The 17,137-nt window shown below is 44.2% G+C and overlaps 1 protein-coding gene across 1 annotated transcript in view; it reads right to left on the bottom strand.

Annotated features, from left to right (window-relative positions):
* Positions 1-17,137, bottom strand: part of NFASC (neurofascin) — a 248,354-nt gene that overhangs the window by 92,512 nt on the left and 138,705 nt on the right. Inside the window, exons 4-6 of the mRNA XM_044674931.1 lie at positions 12,185-12,365; positions 3,212-3,229; positions 1,993-2,098 (exon numbers count right to left, since the gene is read on the bottom strand). Coding sequence (XP_044530866.1) covers positions 1,993-2,098; positions 3,212-3,229; positions 12,185-12,365 — 305 coding nt within the window. The remainder of the gene's footprint in view (positions 1-1,992; positions 2,099-3,211; positions 3,230-12,184; positions 12,366-17,137) is intronic.

Genomic DNA, 17,137 nt, shown 5'->3' with positions numbered 1-17,137 from the left:
GTTGAACTGAATATCCCATAACCATTTTAAAATCAACATGTCCAAAACTGAACTCTATCTTCTCTACCCCTACAACCCAAGCCACCATCTATTCCTAGCTTTCCTATTTTTTTTAACCCTTACCTTCCATTTTGGAATCAATATTGTCTATTGGTTCCAAGGAAGAAGAGCAGTAAGGGCTAGGTAATGGTAGTTATATGACTTGCCCAGGGTCACACAGCTAGGAAGTGGCTGAGGGCAGATTTGAACCAATGGCTTCGCATCTCTAGGCCAGGCACTCAGGCTTGCAACCAGGCCTGTCTTGTTCCACTCTTCATTTTTTGTGCCCCCCTCCCCCCCAGTACTGAGGCAGTTTCCAAGATCTAATGATTCTATCTTTGCTATATCTCTTACATACACACTACGATGATCCAGGCCCTTGAAAATTCACACCTAAACTATTGTATTGTATTACATTAACACAGCCCCCAATTTTTCCCCAATCTAGTCCATCCTCTACTCAATTATTAAATGAATCTTCCTAAAGTGTAGTTATGGTCACTTACTTCTTAATTCCCCCTTATTTTATAAGCTCCCTTGGCTCCCTATGGTCTCCAGGATCAAATATAAAATCTTCTGTTTGGTTTTGAAATTCCTTCCTTACCTGGCCCCTTCCTACCTTTTTCAGTCTTCTCAGTGACACTGGCCTTGCTATTCCCAGCACAAAATACTCCATCTCCTGACTCAAGGCATTTTCCATGACTGTCTCCCATGCCTGGGACTCTCTCTTTCTCTCTGCCTCCTGGATTCCCTGGCTTCCTTTAAGTGCCACCTTAAAACCCATCTTCTTCAAGAAGACTTTCCTGATCCCCCTTAACCACCTTAATTCTGGTGCCTTTCTTTGCTGGGTATCTCCAATTTATGCTGTATATAGCTTGCTTGTATTTAGTTGTTTGCAATCTGTGTCTCCCCCATTGTGCTGTGAGCTTCTGGAGAACAGGGGTCTGGGGTTTTTGTGTGTGAGGTTTTTTATTTTTTTTTTTTGCTGTTCTTTGTATTGCCAACACTTGGTTTAAAGTAGGCACTTATCAGGCATTTAATGCCTACACAGAGTTGGCACTTCATAAATGCCTTTTTTTAAAACTCATACCTTCTGTCTTAGAATTAATACTAAGTATCCTTTCTAAGACAGAAGAGCAGTAAAAGCTAGGCAGTAGGGGTTAAATGACTTGCCCAGGATCACACATCAAGGAAGTATCTAAGGCAAAGATATATCTTTGGCCCTCTTTTTTTTTTCTTACTCATTCTCCCTTACAAATATATATTTGATCCTGACTTTGCTTCTGAACTCTAGATCTACATTATAATTGCTTATAATTGCTTTGATGAGACAAAAAAAAGAACAAGTTATAAGGGACTTTATTTATATATGAGGAAGAACCATTTGCCAATTAAATGAAAACAACTGTTGGAAGGTAATAGAATATCTCTAATGATAATAAGTGACAGTCAATCCCAATATAGGGTTTCAAGGTTTAGGAGGCTCTTTACAGACTTTTCAGGTTTTATGTGATCCAAACGATTCCCCTCTGAAGAAGGCATGAAAAGCCATTTTTCAGATGAGAAAATGCAGAGACATGGTGGGCCTCATCCAAGGTCATACAGTAGTGAGTGGCAGAGCCAGCTCTTTTAGATGCCAAATACACAATAGCCTGATAAAACAGAAAAAAGGGTGTCCCATAAGTCAGAAATGCTGTGTTCTAACATGAACCCTCCTGCTCTGTAACCACAGGAACATGATCTTTAGATCTCTGTTCCCTCTTCTGTAAAATGGAAAGGATGGATTAAATAAATGATCTCTAAGCCATCTTCTAGGTCTAGCATTCTATGCACATCATCACTAGGATGGCTAGGATGGCCATACCTTGCAACAGAGGTCATTATTCAGGCTGAACCCCTCTGAGGCCCCTTCTGTCCACTCTCCTCACCCCCAGTCTTTCCCCAAGAACTTACCTGGGGGTAGGGTTCCCCTTAGCTTCACACTCGATGATGATATTATCCCGAGGGTCTACGATATAATTTTTCACTGACTGCTTGGTGATGGTTGGGGGCTGAGATACTGCAACAGTACACATAAAAGAAAGAATAAGCTATGGTGGTGGGATCTCTAACCACCTATGTGTATATGTTGGGGGGCAGGTGAAATAGGGAAAATGTGGGAACTTTAGGAACTCAGAGAGGCATTGGTGTGTGTGTGTGGGCAGGGTTGTCTGGTGATGCACTCTAGAGCCTTAGTTTTAAAGATGGGAATTCAAGGACCTAGGAGATACCCTTCTAAGAATGAATAAGGCCTCTCAGATCTTTGCAAACTTAAGAGGCCATACTGGCATTGGAGCCTCCATTTAGGGGGTAGGTAGAAGCTGGCAGAAAAAGCCAATTATAGATCATGGAATTCAACCACAAATTTGAAGTTGGAAATAAACTTGGAGGCCCTCTGGTCCAGCACCCTGAATTTAACAGATGAGAGACTGATATTTGTCCAAACTTATTCAGGTTAACAGAGGCAGGATTTGAACCCAGGTCCTCTGACTCCAAAGCCAAGACACATTCTACTATATAACACCGTCTCTCTTAAATAGCTACCAAGGGATAATTGCTCTCCTAGCTGAGGACAAAGCCCGAGCTGCTTTAGGTGTCACAGAGAACTTCCAGAGGGGATACCCACTGTTTCTGTGAAGCCTGTTACTCCTTCTCTGGGCCCCTGGATTTTAGAACATCTACATACTACTTTGTGACCTCTATACCTTACCACCCATAGACACCAATGTGGGCCTTCACTCAAATCCTAATTGTTTTCTGCTTTTCTTGTCTTCTTTCTTTCCCTACAACAAGGTGGTCACATTATATTCTTCCTTTTCCCTTCTATCACTGAAAGAAACTGGTCCATTTACAACTGTCTGCAGGGCCCTTGTTGTCCCCTCAAGTGAAGTCTATGTTTCACTGCCCGCCTCCATAGCCTTCACAGGGACTTTGTCCAAGTGACCCTAACTTGGGAGGTATCTCCACCTAACCCTGAAAGTAGATGCATCTCCTAGGAGCTTCCAGCATATGGTATTTTTAGTGGGTAGCATGCTTTTGGGGTTCCAGAGGCCACTTGTCCATGGAGGTGGCCCCTCCTTCCCCCCACCCCCAGCAGGCACTAAGCATGATCAACAGTGCAGGTGGGACTTACGCTCATTTTGAATGTTTGCTGTTAGTTCCGATGGGTTAGCATTGTGTGGGGAGGGGAGAAAAGAAGAACAATGGTTATCATAAAGTCTCACATTTCTACTCAAACCCAGCATGCAGGGACAGGGATAGGAAGGACAGGAAAGGGCTGGCCTCTTCCCCTTTCCATCACAAGGCTCAGTGGGGGAACCAGGGAGGATACATAAGGAAGGGGGGGTAATATGAAGTACTACAACTCAGGCGACCACCCATATCACATTATTAGGAGTAGGGAGAACTGTAGAAAGTCCCTTGGTATCAGAATTCCTGAGTCTGACAAGGTAAGAGAAGTAGACATTTTCAAGGGAGCTTTGATGGAAAGAGAACAAAAGTCTTCCCACACAGGTGGAAGCTAAATAGATACTCATATTCCAAAGATTGTATCAACTGACCAGAGAATGGATAATACCATGGTGTAAAGGTGGAAGAGAGCATGGAAGCCAAACAATGTCACAGGAAGACTGATGGTACCAGGTTGAAGGTGAAGCACCAAGAGAAGATGGAAGCCACAAGGACTGGGATCTCAGTGGTCCACTTGCTCTCCCACATCTTCCTTTTCCTCTCTCTCAATAGCCAGAATACTCTCTTCCTCCCACCAGTCTTCCTAAATAACATCTAAGGACCAGGTGAATTGTGGTAGTGAAGTGAACATTTTTTATAATGAATACATTTATGGATATTTCATTTCTGGTTGGAGGGACCTAGATAGGAACCAAAACTGATCAGCAGCTTCTTTGTAGTAGGGCTCTGATCCTTTAAGTTTTGTGTCAGCTTTGGGAATGTTGCTTTATACATTTTGCTTGATTATCTGGTATGTTAGATGTTCAGTCATTTCAAATGTCTGATTCTTTCTGACCCCATTTGGGGTTTTCTTGGCAAAGGTGTTGTGTCATTCCCTTCATGGCTCATTTTCTAGATTTGGAAATTGAAGCAAAAAGGGTGAAGGGAAACAAAGTTAAGTGCTTTGCCCAGGGTCACACAGCTACTTAAGTGTCTGATGCCAATTCTGAATTCCAGTCTTTCTAACACCAATTCAACATTTCTTTTTTTTAGGCAATGGAGGCTGAGTGACTTGCCCATGGTCACACAGCTAGGAAGTGTCTGAAGTCAGATTTGAACCTAGGACCTCCCATCTCTAGACCTGGCTCTCAGGCTCTCAATTCATTGAGCCACCCAGCTGCCCCTGATCTTCCTGACTCTAGGACCAGCACTCTTATCTACTATACCACCTAGCTGCCCCTGGGATGTTGGAAGTAATCAGCAATTAGGGAGAAATGATATTATGTTTATATTTATCCCTTCTGCCATCCCTATAGGTGAATGTAGTATAACATTCTTATTTAGTTTTCATATATATATTTTAGGTTGTGATGGTTTGCTAAGGTTTTTAGTTGTTGTTGTTGTTGTTGTTGGTTTTTTTAAGTGGCCTTATGGTAGAAGCTAGAAGATTGTTGCAGCATATGGGACAGCTGTCATGATATTTCTGCTGTGAGTCTGGGGCGCAGTTTGATTGGAAAGAAAGTTATCAGAAACTCAGAAAATGTGGGATGGAGGAATCCACGGGGACAAAAAAAGAAAGAGAAGCAGGAAGTCACGGACCCCAAGAGGAGATACCCAGGTCAACAAATATAAGGCCAAGCTAGATGTATCAAAAGAGAGAGCTTTTCTAATAATGAGAATTGCTTGAACATGTAATGGTTGTGAGTTCTTAAGTTCTCTGTCTCTGGAAGTCATCACACAGGGGCTTCAAGGCTACTTGTCAAAGGTTTTCATAGGATCAAAAAACATCAGGGATGGAAGGAGCATCCATGAGGAGGAGATGCCACTTGAACCTGGTCCACCAATCTTTCTACTTGTCTCAGTGCTTCCCCTATGTGCTTGAAGGGATTCCTGCCTGGGATGCATTAGCCAGATGTCCTCTAAAGCGACTCTTAGATTTTATGAGTTTGTAAGGAGAGGAAGAGTGGAAGGGACCAGAATTTAAAAGCTAAGAAGTATGACTATATAAGAAGGTTTTTTTAACATGAATTTTCCCTTTAAATAGGGCAGAAAAGGTGAACTTGATGGGGCTCGGAAGAGAGACCTTGCCAGTTCTTACATTTTGCTGAGGGCTGGTCCTGGAGGGGTAAAGGTAAAGATTCCAGAGAGAGAGCAAGACCCCACCATTATTTATTTTTAAACCCTTATCTTCTGTCTTAGAATTGGCACTGAATATTAGTAAGGGTTAGGCAACTGGGGTTAAGTGACTTACCCAGGATCACACAGCTAGGAAGTATCTAAGGCCAGATTTGAACCTAGGACCTACTATCTTCAGACTTTGTGTTTTATCCACCTGCCTGCCTCTCAGTCTCTACCATTATGGAATGGTCCAAAGAGACCATTCAGGGAGAATCTACAAAGATTGTGGACTTTGTGCTGGAGTGTGGCCCAGAGGTATTATGGGAAATGTCAAGAGCCAAATAGAACTAGATATAAGAGGGTGAAGGGTTGGGGGTGGGAAATGGCAATATTTTCTAGAGAACTGGAGCTGAGATAGGAGTCCAGGCCTCCAGATGATTACCCAGGGCACTCTTTACTCTCAAAGTGATACTATTCTTTTTATAATAGGCAGTTCAGTGGTACAATTGGGTACAAGTTACGATCGGGAAGATCTGAGTTCAAATCTTGCCACAGACACTTTCTAGTTGTGTGACCATGGACAAGTAACTTAACCACTTGCAGTCTCAGTTTCCCCATTGTATAAAATGGGAATAATAATAGCATTCATCTCACAGGGTAGTTATAAAGGGCTTTGTAAACTCTAATGTGCTATATAAATACGAGCTACAAAGAGATCAGATTTCTTCTTAGTTTTCTGCCTGGAAGCTGATCTAGTTCTCACTCTTAAATAATCACAAAAATGTTAAAAGTCAGAAAGGATTGTACTTGATCTCTAAATTCCTTCTGGATCTAAACTCTGATGATTTAAGCCCAATTCTCTCATTTTACAGATGAGAAAACTGAGATCAGGAAAGGGGAAGATATTTGCCTAAAGTCATATGACTAATTTCTGACTTGGGACTCAGTCTTAAGCCTGCAGATTCATTTTTTTTTCCCCATGGTTCAGGAGGATTCTGGCCACTAGATAGCACAGCCTCTTTCACTAAAGTATCACAAGGAAATGAGATTTCAAGGTCTGGGAACTCTGGAACTCTTTCCTTCTGCATCTTCTTTAACAAAGGCACTGCTAAGCATCAAGCCTTTATTTTATATATTTATAAGAGACCCAAGTAGGAAGGGACCTTAAAAACCATCTCCTTCTGACTCCTTTTCTTATAACTGAAGAAGCCAAGGCCCAGAGTCTTGAGTGGGCTTTGTCAAGGTCACAAGGCTAATTAAAGCACAATTGTCCAACGATCTTTTCAATTGCTCCCTGTTGCCTCTCCTGGAGCCAATCAGGGTATCAGGCAGCCTTTCTCAGGGGGGTCTGAGGGGCTGGAGAGAAATGGGAAAAGCACTCATTATTCTGGTTATACTCTCTACACAAGCCTCCATGGGACAGCAGAGAATACCAAGAGATCCAGGGCCAGGGGGTTGAACAGCTGGCTGGGGGCTTGTTAAGAAGCCACGTGCTCTATAGGGTAATGACATCTGGAACCACCGAAGTATAATCAAGGAATTTATTACCAGGGCTGAATGAACCCTGAAGAAAGGCCTGCACTTAATCCATGACAGAGAAGGTCTACCGGACTAGAGATGAAGATTATAAACAAATTCTCACGTTTTAGACAGCCAAGCTCCTGTGTGTTACTTGGAGACTCTAAGGCCAGACCACCTGCCCCTCTGTTCTGCCAATGGACTTCCTTTATGGCTGTGTCAAGAGAAGAATGCATTTGTCCTTGGGATTCCCAAAAGGGAGCAAAAGCCCTCCAACTGGGCTGGGAGTGGGGTGGGGAACAGATGCAAGGGAGGCCCATGTGGGATTTTTTTTCTTCAAGTGTCTCTTTTCTTTCCCTGAGTTAGGAGTTGGCTTGTCGATAGCCTCTTTGGCTGCTGCCCAGTGGAGGCTGGGGATGAGGGCACAAAGTGAGTCTCCTGCCTGGACCACCTTCTCTGTGGGCACCTAGGAGAAGAATGCGGAGTCTCCCAGAGGGAGAAGGGGGAGGAAACAGGGAAAGATGCCATTGGACTCATTTCTTGGCGACCCACGCTGGCTGGAGAGGCCATTCTTGGCTTTCTGCAAAGGACCTGCTGTTCTGCTTGGGGCTGGTGAGGGAGTAAGAGGGTAGGAGTTTGGGGGGCTGACTCAGTGGCCCAAGGGAGCAGGAGCAGGAGACTGTACGTGTCCATGAGGGATCTGTGTGGTGGCCCTGGGACAGTAGGCTTGCCTTGTGGAAAATTCTGGGTTCTTGGGTCAGATGAGGAGCCAAAGCAATGCCACTATCAAGGCACTGAAAAAATATTCCCTGTCGAGCAAGTAGAGGAACGGCCAACTTGTGGTAGGGGTAACCTCTCCAGCTCCTTGGGGTCAAATTGCTCCAAGCTCCTGCAGGCCAGCAGATCAAAAGTTAACACTGACACTGGATCCCGAGCACATTCTATTGTGTTCCAGGCACACAGGGTGTCTAATGGATGGACTCAGCTAACCATAGGATGACATCTGTTATGCTGAGTCCGGGAGGAGGAAAAAAAGGAAGAGGCCCCTTCCCAGAATGGCTCTGGGTCTTATCTGAGGGGCTCATATTGCCACTGTCTTGCAAGGAGGTTTTGCAGCTGCCAACCTGCTTTGTGTGGAGGTATCTCTCTCTGTAGCCGATGGGCCAAGGCCTCTCTAGAGGATGTACTGTCCATGTTGCATGCCTGCCATTTGCTGTGGTTCTGTGCACTGGGGCACAGACTGGGCCAGGCCAGCCTTTAGGGTACCCGGTGAGGGGGGCATGGCCAGAGGCCTCCCTTTGCCAAGGACTCCACCAGGAGGTCTGAAGTAAAACCAGTAGGAGGCAAGATAGCCAAAGGATAGGGGCAATACTGGGTGGAGGACCAGCAAACTGTGCTGCTCCTCTTGACTGTTCACTAATTTGCTCTAGGGTCCATTTATTTTTTCTGGACTTTCATTTTTTTCTTTATAAAATGGTCAGGAGGCATGGGGGAGAGGGGGACTCATCACCCCTGCCCCCTGTCCCAAGCTTCCTAGTTATATTTTACACAAAGTGAAGTAACATAGAACAAAATTGTACCAGAAGTAAGGAAATGTGAGTTCTAGCTACAACCCTGCCACTGGTTTATTTGATCTTAGACAAGCCATTCAGAACTTTCTGGGCCTCCGTTTGTGGCATGGCCCCTTCTCAGAATAATGTTTTTGAACATATATAATAAGATCCATGGGATGACAAAGGAAACCCCAAATAAAGATGCCTTTTTTTCCCCATCTAAATTCAGAGCACCTGAAATCTTCCCCCTGTGAGGGAAGAACTGCTTGATGAGATGACCTTGGAAGCGCCTTCAGCCTTATGTCTTGTGTCTAGAGGAGATCCCTGAGGAGGAGCCTGGAGTTCTTTGTCAGAAAGGTGCTACTAGGAGATTGCCCTGGGTGGGATCAGCTGCCTGTACTGATGCTCGATGCTTGCACGCACGCTCTGCGCCTCTTCACAGATCCAGCTGTTTTAGCAGATACTGGAGCAATTTATTTATAGGCTTACCTTGTAGAAGCTCTGTCCCCGCAGGCCCCAGGGAAGGCAGTGGCAGGGGAGGGGGAGGGGAAGGTGCCTAAGAGAAATGAGCCTCCCCCACTTTCTTGATAACCTAATTTCCTTTGCCCCCCCAGGGACATGGCCTCATCGAGCGCCTTATTAGACCGTCTGCCTAGGCCTGTTAATGAGAAGCTCTCCTTGAGCCAGCAGTGTTCACACTTTCTGTCCCTATTACTAACTCACCCCTTATTAGAGCTGCCAGGCTGGGGGAAGCAGGGACCTCATCCACCTAGAAAGAGCCATTGGGCTTTAGTGGACAGTACTGAACTTGAGTTCAAATCTAATCTCAGATACATTTTTGTTTGTCCTTCATTTTCAAAGAGGATCAATGACACCAGGACTTTGTTATTAATTATATGATCATAGGCAAGTCCTTTAGCCTCACTTAACATTTATAAGCCTCAGTTTTCCAATCTGTAAAATATGGATCTAATTGGTAGTCTTGTACTTACATCACAGGGTTCTTGTGAGGATTAGTCAATGGGGTATATAAAGCATTACAGAAATGTCAGCTATTATTATTTTAAGAAGGCATAGTGGCATTTGAGAGCCAGACTCAGGATTTGGAGGACCTGAGTTCAAGTACCATTCTTGATACACACTGGCTGTGTGACCCTTAATAAATCACTTAATCTACGGACAATTCTCCAAGATAAGTTGCCATACAGTAGTTGTCTATCCACAATGGTAGAATTTATCTCACCAGAGATTACATAATAATAATAATAATAATAATAATAAAAGATCACATGTATATAGAATTTTAAGGATTTAGATATGATCTCATCTGATCTCCAACACAACCCAGTGAAGTAGAGGACATTATTATCTCTGTTTTTACAGATGAGGAAACTAAAGGGCATAGGTTAAGTGAGTTGCCCAAGGACATTCTGCTTTATATGTGTCTGTGGCGGGACTTGAACAAATTCCAAGTCTACTGTAACATCTAGACGCCTAACTCTAAACCAGGGAGGTCACAAGTATAGACAAGAAAAATAATTCAGGGGTGGTGGTGGTGGTGGTGGGGTACAGCTAGGTGGCTCAGTGGATTGAGAGCCAGGCCCAGAGATGGGATCAGACCTCAAATACTTCCTAGATATGTGATCCTGAGCAAGTCACTTAACCCCCATTGCCTAACCCTTATTGCTCTTTTGCCTTAGAACCAATACACAGTATTGATTCTAAAAGAGAGGGTAAGGGTTTAAAAAGAATAATTCCAGACTCTAGGACTTTCCTAGAATCACAAATAGTCTTTCACCAAGCAGACCCCATCCCTTAAATGGGGTCTCTGAGGCTGGGAATTTGAGGAAAAGATCCCTATCCAACTAATGGCTGAGTTATTAATAGAGCTAACCATTGATACATGGGGAAGTTGATCCTGGAAATTAGTGGAAAGGGCCAGAAGGGAAAAAGATGGTGCTGATGATAGTGATGAAGCAGAAGAAGATGATGATGATAGCTGGAACAAACTAGGAATTGAGCTGAGGAAAAGTCAGGAAGGGAATAAGAATATGGGCTTCTCTGAGACATCATGCAGAGAAGTCAGACCTAGAGCTTGACAGCCCAGGAAATTGCATGGGCCACTTACGACTAGATTAAAGATTTCTTAGGAATATGCTTAGGTTGTTCAATTTATTTCATTTTTACCTTTGTTTCATCAGTACCCGGTTCATAGAAGGTGCCTAATAAATGTTTGGTGATTGATGAACAAAGCAGAAGATATTTATAATATGTAAAATTTACTTCTTTCTCTTCATTGCTAATAAACTCCTTTTGAAAAGCTCAACCTCTGATTTTAATGCATTTAGGGGAAAGAAAAAGACATCTCTCCCAAGGTTAGGCAGTGGCAAATCCCAAAGGGACTACACGTTCCCCTACCCCCATGCCCACCTTAACTCTTATCTAGTAAAGAGCAGAAAAGAAAAAAAGTTAGGTGGGCCAGGGACACCAAGGAATCATTCCGACAGCTGGTTTACTTCCTGACCCATGAGTAAATCTTTTTTCTGCCTGATGTCCTTTCTTTACAGGCAGCTGCAGGTAGAGAAGGAAAGGTTGACATTTTAAATATTGTCTTACCATCTTGTGATGGTTGTAGACCTTTGGGCAAAAGGGCTGAAAATCCTGGCATTGAAGAGCTAGAAGGGACCCTGATGGAGGTTTCACCATGACTTGATCCCCCCACACCCTGCATACACACATCCCACAAAACAACAAAACACACACAATTAATGCCTGGCATCTGACAGTGGAAGCAGCTCAATAGCTAAGGCCAGTCTGGGTATATGGTGTAAAATACTTAATCCTACATATTGTGGGGCTGGGCAATATGGGGCAATATGTCCCATAAGGGCAGTGTTTCCATTCTGTTACCATTTGAACTATCAACCATGGGCAACTGTGGGAAGAGAGCTGTAAGGGTTTTCATTGAATAACTGCCAAATAAACCCCTTGCTATTATAAACATTGGTTTGGTTCCTCCATGGAGAAAATTCTACCTTCTGAGGATACAGCAAGGCATGGGCCATTTCTATGGCTAGCACAGAGTTACTAGGAAGGAAGCTCATTCTTGTTCTCCTAATGTCAGTATCATAACTTGGCTCTACTGTAATGCCCCATCTGGTGGCAGATGCTTGGCCAAGGACAAACTTCTCCCCAGTTCCCCATGCCCCACCCTCCCGGCTCCCTACAGATACCTGGTATACAAGCGGCCCAGATCCTTTGTGTCTGGGGTTGAATGAGCTCAGTCACTGGGAAGGTGCCCATTTTCCCCAGAGCACAGTGAGATGATATGAGGGAGTTAACCAAATGTACTGTGTCGCCAGAAAATTCCATTTTATAGGTTAGCCAAGAACACATATAGGATTGTGAAGGGTAAACTAGGAGCTGACTCAAGCCTCTAGGCACTTTCTCCTAGGATTGTCCTTATTGATGGCTTCCTGAAGGGCCAATGGTCTATATACACTCATCCACAGCGTCTGGGATGCCACATTTTAGTGGCTTCTGTTATGTCATAATTTTTCTGATAGCAGGCTAACACATAACTAGTCTAAGGGAGAACCAATTCATGTACCAACTTCCCTGTAACTACTAGTCTTCTTCCTCCCCAAACCCTCTTTCCTTCCCTTTTCTCTTAAGTCTTCCATGCTCCTCTTGCCCCTATGCACACAAACCAAAATCATCAGAAGAGAATAGGAAAGATCAGGACTCACGATCCAGGGGAACCTCAATGGCCCCAACGAAGCTGCAGAGCCAGAGGATGAAAGCCGCGTGGATCCAGAGAAGTGGCCCCACAGCCATCCTGGGCGCTGGGCCCTGATCCCAGCTCCCTGTTCCTCTGGGCCTCACTGCCTCCTGCTGCCGTTCTAGCTGGACTGCCTGGAGAGAGCTCAGCTGCAGAAGAAGACATCCATCAGTGACTGGGTGTCATCCCTTCCTCCCCTCCCACCAGAGTAGGCAGGGATATCAAGAACCTCCCATGTTCTTGAGCTGGTCCCCCAGGGAAGCAGAGTATCCTTACACTGAATGGTCATGGAAATAAGCCCTGGCCCAGAGAAGAAATCAAGCATCCAGGCTAATGAGACAGCATAATCTGTTGCTTCTCCCTTTTTTTGCTCAGAACTTTATGCCTTAGGAAGGAGGATAGAGGCCCTAAGAAGGTTTGAGCTAAAGAGGGGAGAGAGAGAAGAGATGAATTCAGGGAATAAGTTAAAAGAACTCACTTGGCTCTGGTTCAGACTGGGGCAAACTTGAATGTAAGATGAGATTTTTGCCAATGAGCAAAGGTTTTTCCCCAGCTGTGGTAGACACATCTTAGAGCTCCCGTTAGGAGGTTTGATAGCTTTATGCTGACTCAGGGAACTCTCCTGAGCAAAGCAATTTTCCCCAGCAACCAGATGTAGGCAACATTCCTAAATAGTTCAATATTCAGATTCCTAGACCCCAGAGGCCATGTTTAAGGCTAGATGCAACTAAGGAACTCCTAAATGGATGTACTGAGGAATTCCTTTCCCCTTACTACTCTGAACTTATCTAACTTGTTGCTCCATTATGACAGGACAAGAAGGGAAGGCAAGAGGCAGTTCCCCAGGCATTCATCTTACTAATAGAAACCTTTCTCCCACTCCTATTCTACTTGGAAGCTATCCAGTATTGAAATCCACAGACTCCCCTTACCTTTAAGACCAGAACTTCCCTCTGACTTCCCCCAAAGAGTCAATAACATAGAGAAGGAAGAAGAGAGGGAAGGAGGCCCAGCTGGGGTTCTGGATCTCACCTGTTGACAGGAAAGTAGGAAGGGCAAAGTCTGTGGCACAGGAGAAAGAATGCTAGATTTGGAGTAAGAAAGTCAAGGTTAGAGTCTCAGTTCTGCCACCTACACTACTCACATAGCTGTGGGCAACTCTAATTCTCTGGGTATCAGTTCCCTCCTCTGTAAAATGAGGAGGGTACCAGGAAGATCTCTTTCAGCTCTAACTCTGTAGTCCTAGGACCACAGGCAGCCCAAGTGGTAGAAAGAGAAGTCCTGCTTCTGATTCAATCTGGCTGAATGATCCTGCCTAGACAGTGAGCCTCTGAATGCCCCAAATAACACCCAAACACTCTAAGTGGCAGAGCATGAACCCATCTTCATTGCTACGGGGAGACACCAAGGGATCATAGGTCTCTCTCCCTCCCACAAAAAGATCTTCCTAGAAAATTAACTCTACTTTGAACTTCTGGATTAGAATCAGGAGATTATGGATCTAGGAGAAAGGAATCCCAGAAACCATTTAGTGCTACAGCCCTCACTGTATAGATGAGGCAGCTGATGCCTAGGTAGGTCAAACATTAGTCAGGGGCAGGATTTGAACCCAAATCTTTTGACTTTGGAGTTAGTGCTATTTTGAATGTATCAAGTGACTTCCTTTCAAAGACGTTGATGGTTAAAAAAAATCATTTCATATTCAGGTTTGCACCAGACTGAGCCTGAGTCAGCTGACATTTGGAGTTCTTTGTCCTTATTCTCCTTACTCATCTCTCCTCCTTCTCCTCTCTTAGCTCACACACCCTTAGTATTCTTATTCTCCTTTCTGAGGCATAGAGTTCCTAATAACCTTCTTGGCCACAGCTTTCTTCCTTTTCAGCTTCCTTTTGTGGGAGAAGGGCCCTCTGTCCTCATCTAGTGACCCCTCTCACTTTACAGATGAGGAAATAGTCCCTCAGAGCTTAAGTGACCTGCTCTGATTCACAGAGGTAGAGAAATTGAAGAGAAAGGAATGCGCATTCATCCAGCACCTACTATGTGCCAGGCACTGCTAAGCAGTTTTTATAAATAGCGTCTCATTTGATCATCTCAGCCACTCTGTTGTACTCTGGATGGCCACCAGGGAGCACAGGAGCTGAGAAGCCTCCAGTCTGGCCAGCTCAGTCCAGAGGGGAAGGTGCCAAATTTTGAGTCACAGGCTAGTAGGAGCCTCTGAGGTCACCTCTAATTGCATAGCAGTGGGCAGAGAGCTCCTTCTAGGTCCTCTCTAAGGCAAGCCCCAAGGCCAAACAACTCTTCATTTCCCATAGGTGATTCACCTCGGGACTCCATCACCCCCTCCCCTAGGCACCTTCTTTGCCCACCTCCCTTTTGTGAGCTGACCGTTTCCATTAGATTGTAAGTTCCCAAAAGACAGGGATTGTCTTATGCCTTTCTTTGCATTCCCAGAACAGTGCTTGGCACGTAATAAGCATTTATGTACTGACTGATCTAGTCCAGGTCCACCATTTTACAAATGAAGAACTGAGTCTCAAAGAGAGACTTACTCAAAGCTACACAGGTAGTGTCCACCAGTCAGTTAGTTGGGAAAGGTTTGGTCTGAAGGCCATTTTCCCAGTCTTCCTGGCTCAGGGTTATCCTTAGGGCCACCTCAGAAAGAGAGTCACAAGTGGTCCTCTTACAGGACAATTCTCCAGAACAAAAGTCAACATTAGCCTCAATTCTTAGCTGACATCCTTCAGGACCTATCTATAACTGTATCCTGTGTCCCAGGTTAGATGGAAGAGAATTTTTAGAAAAGACCATGAAAAAGGGCATCGAGGAAGTACAGTGGATAAAGCACCAGGCCTGGAGTCAGGAGGACCTGAGTTCAAATTTGACCTTAGACATTTCTTGACTATGTGACCCTGGCAAGTTAACTCCAACTACCTAGTCCTTGTTGCTCTTCTGTCTTAAAACTGATACTAAGACAGAAGATAAGGATTAAAAAAAAAAAGACAAAGAGAGACTTCAAGTGAGTATTCTTAAGTAAGGGAAGAAGATACAACTCAAATGTGAACTTTGAGAGGAAAAAAGAAAGAAAAACAAAGTTTAATTTCTTGGCTCTGTCACTGTCAGGTTACTAATAATACAGGCCCTATCATGGGGTAAGCAGAGGGGAATTGTGCCTTGTTTGGGGTGCCTTTGGCAGAAACCAGAAATCTGGGGTTGTTTACAAAAGAGAAATATGTGAACAAGAGTCAAAGTGAAGCTCAATTATTTCTGATCTTTTTAGTCATAACTAGTTGAAAAAAAACTTGTGGGGGTTGAAAAGGGCAATAGGGAAGCCTCCAAAACTTCCCAGAACACAGAGGAAATCAGTGTGAACTATTCGGTTCTCTCAAGTATCTGCTTTCTTCTTGGAGAAGACCTTAAACGTCACTGTATCCAATCTTCTCATTTTATAGATGAGGAAACTGGGTCCTAGAGAGGCAGGGATTTAGGTCTTGGGCAGAGTAGAGGCTATAACACAGACCTCATGATTCCCATCTGCCTACTTATTGATTGATAGATTACAGATCTTTGTCTCTGCTTGGCCCTTCCACCTAATTATGCTGAGCACTCTCTTAGGGTTGTGAAATTAAGAATAAACCAAAGCTTATAAGTAAGGGGGCTCCGTGGATTGAGAGCCAGGCCTAGAGATGGGAGGTCCTGGATTCAAATGTGATCTCAGACACTTCCTAGCTGTTTGACTTTGGGCAAGCCATTTAACCCCAATTGCCTAGCCTTTCTGCTCTTCTGCCTTTGAACCAATACTTAGTATTGATTCTAAGATGGAAGGTATGGTTTAAAAAAGAATAAGTCAAGGGAACAACCTGATTGCAGCAACTATCAAGTCCATGAGTTTGGGAATAGCCATGTGCTCAAAGAGGCCCAGGATGTACCCATTTGAGCAGCCTTAGAATCTAAGTAAAGCAGAGAAGCAAATCTACTTGGAAGTAAAAAACCGACCTCCCAAATGGCAACAGAGGTTAGATGAGGAGACTACAGGGGAGCATGTCCCCAAGGAATGATCTTTGCCATCATCTAGTCTACCCTTCTTACTTTCCAGATGAGGAGATGGGCCCTTAGAAGTTAACTGAATTTCCTGAACTGAGAGAACAAAATATAAGGGAAGGGAATCAACATTTATGTAGCACTTACCATGTACCAGGCACTATGCTACTGACTTTTGATAAATATTATCTTATTTGATCTGCACCACAATCCTGTAAGGAAGGTATTATTATTATTATTATTATTATTATCATCCTAATTTTTGATGGGCAGTCATTGGCTTTTTTTTAAAACCCTTACCTTCCAGCTTAGAATCAATACAGTGTATTGTTCCCAAGGCAGAAAAAGTGGTAAGAGCTAGGCAATGAGGGTTAAGTGACTTGCCCAGGATCACATAGCTGGGAAGTGGCTGAGATCAGATTTGAATTCTGGACCTCCCATCCCTAGGTTTAGTTCTCAAACCACAGAGCACTCCGGCTTGCCCTACTGCAGATGTTTAATCTCAGAAATACTTTCCTTTTGCATCCCAGTACATCTGGGCCCCTTGCCTTGGCTGATGGTGTGGATTCTGGGAATGAAGACTCATTCTGGGATTCATTTAGGCCAAACGGTTTCTAGTGGATACTAGCCTAGACTGATCTGGCTATAGCCTCCAACGGGATGGTGGAAATCAGGGAAAAAGGAAGCGGATGCTTGGGAAGAGCCTTGACCTTCTGAGGGAGCATCCATGGGTAAGGAGATATGTGTGTGTGAGAGCACGGTCAGGGGTTGGAAATGGGGCAGGCAGTATATGTTCTGGACCCCAATTGGCCCTATCTGTCCTGTGTGTTAAGAGACAGCTGTGGGGTGGAAAGAGAGAAAGTCTGGGTCTTAATGAGGGATC

Source organism: Gracilinanus agilis, chromosome 4 (assembly GCF_016433145.1).
Source record: "Gracilinanus agilis isolate LMUSP501 chromosome 4, AgileGrace, whole genome shotgun sequence".
NCBI lineage: Eukaryota > Metazoa > Chordata > Mammalia > Didelphimorphia > Didelphidae > Gracilinanus > Gracilinanus agilis.
This window is presented reverse-complemented; position numbering and strand designations above follow the sequence as displayed.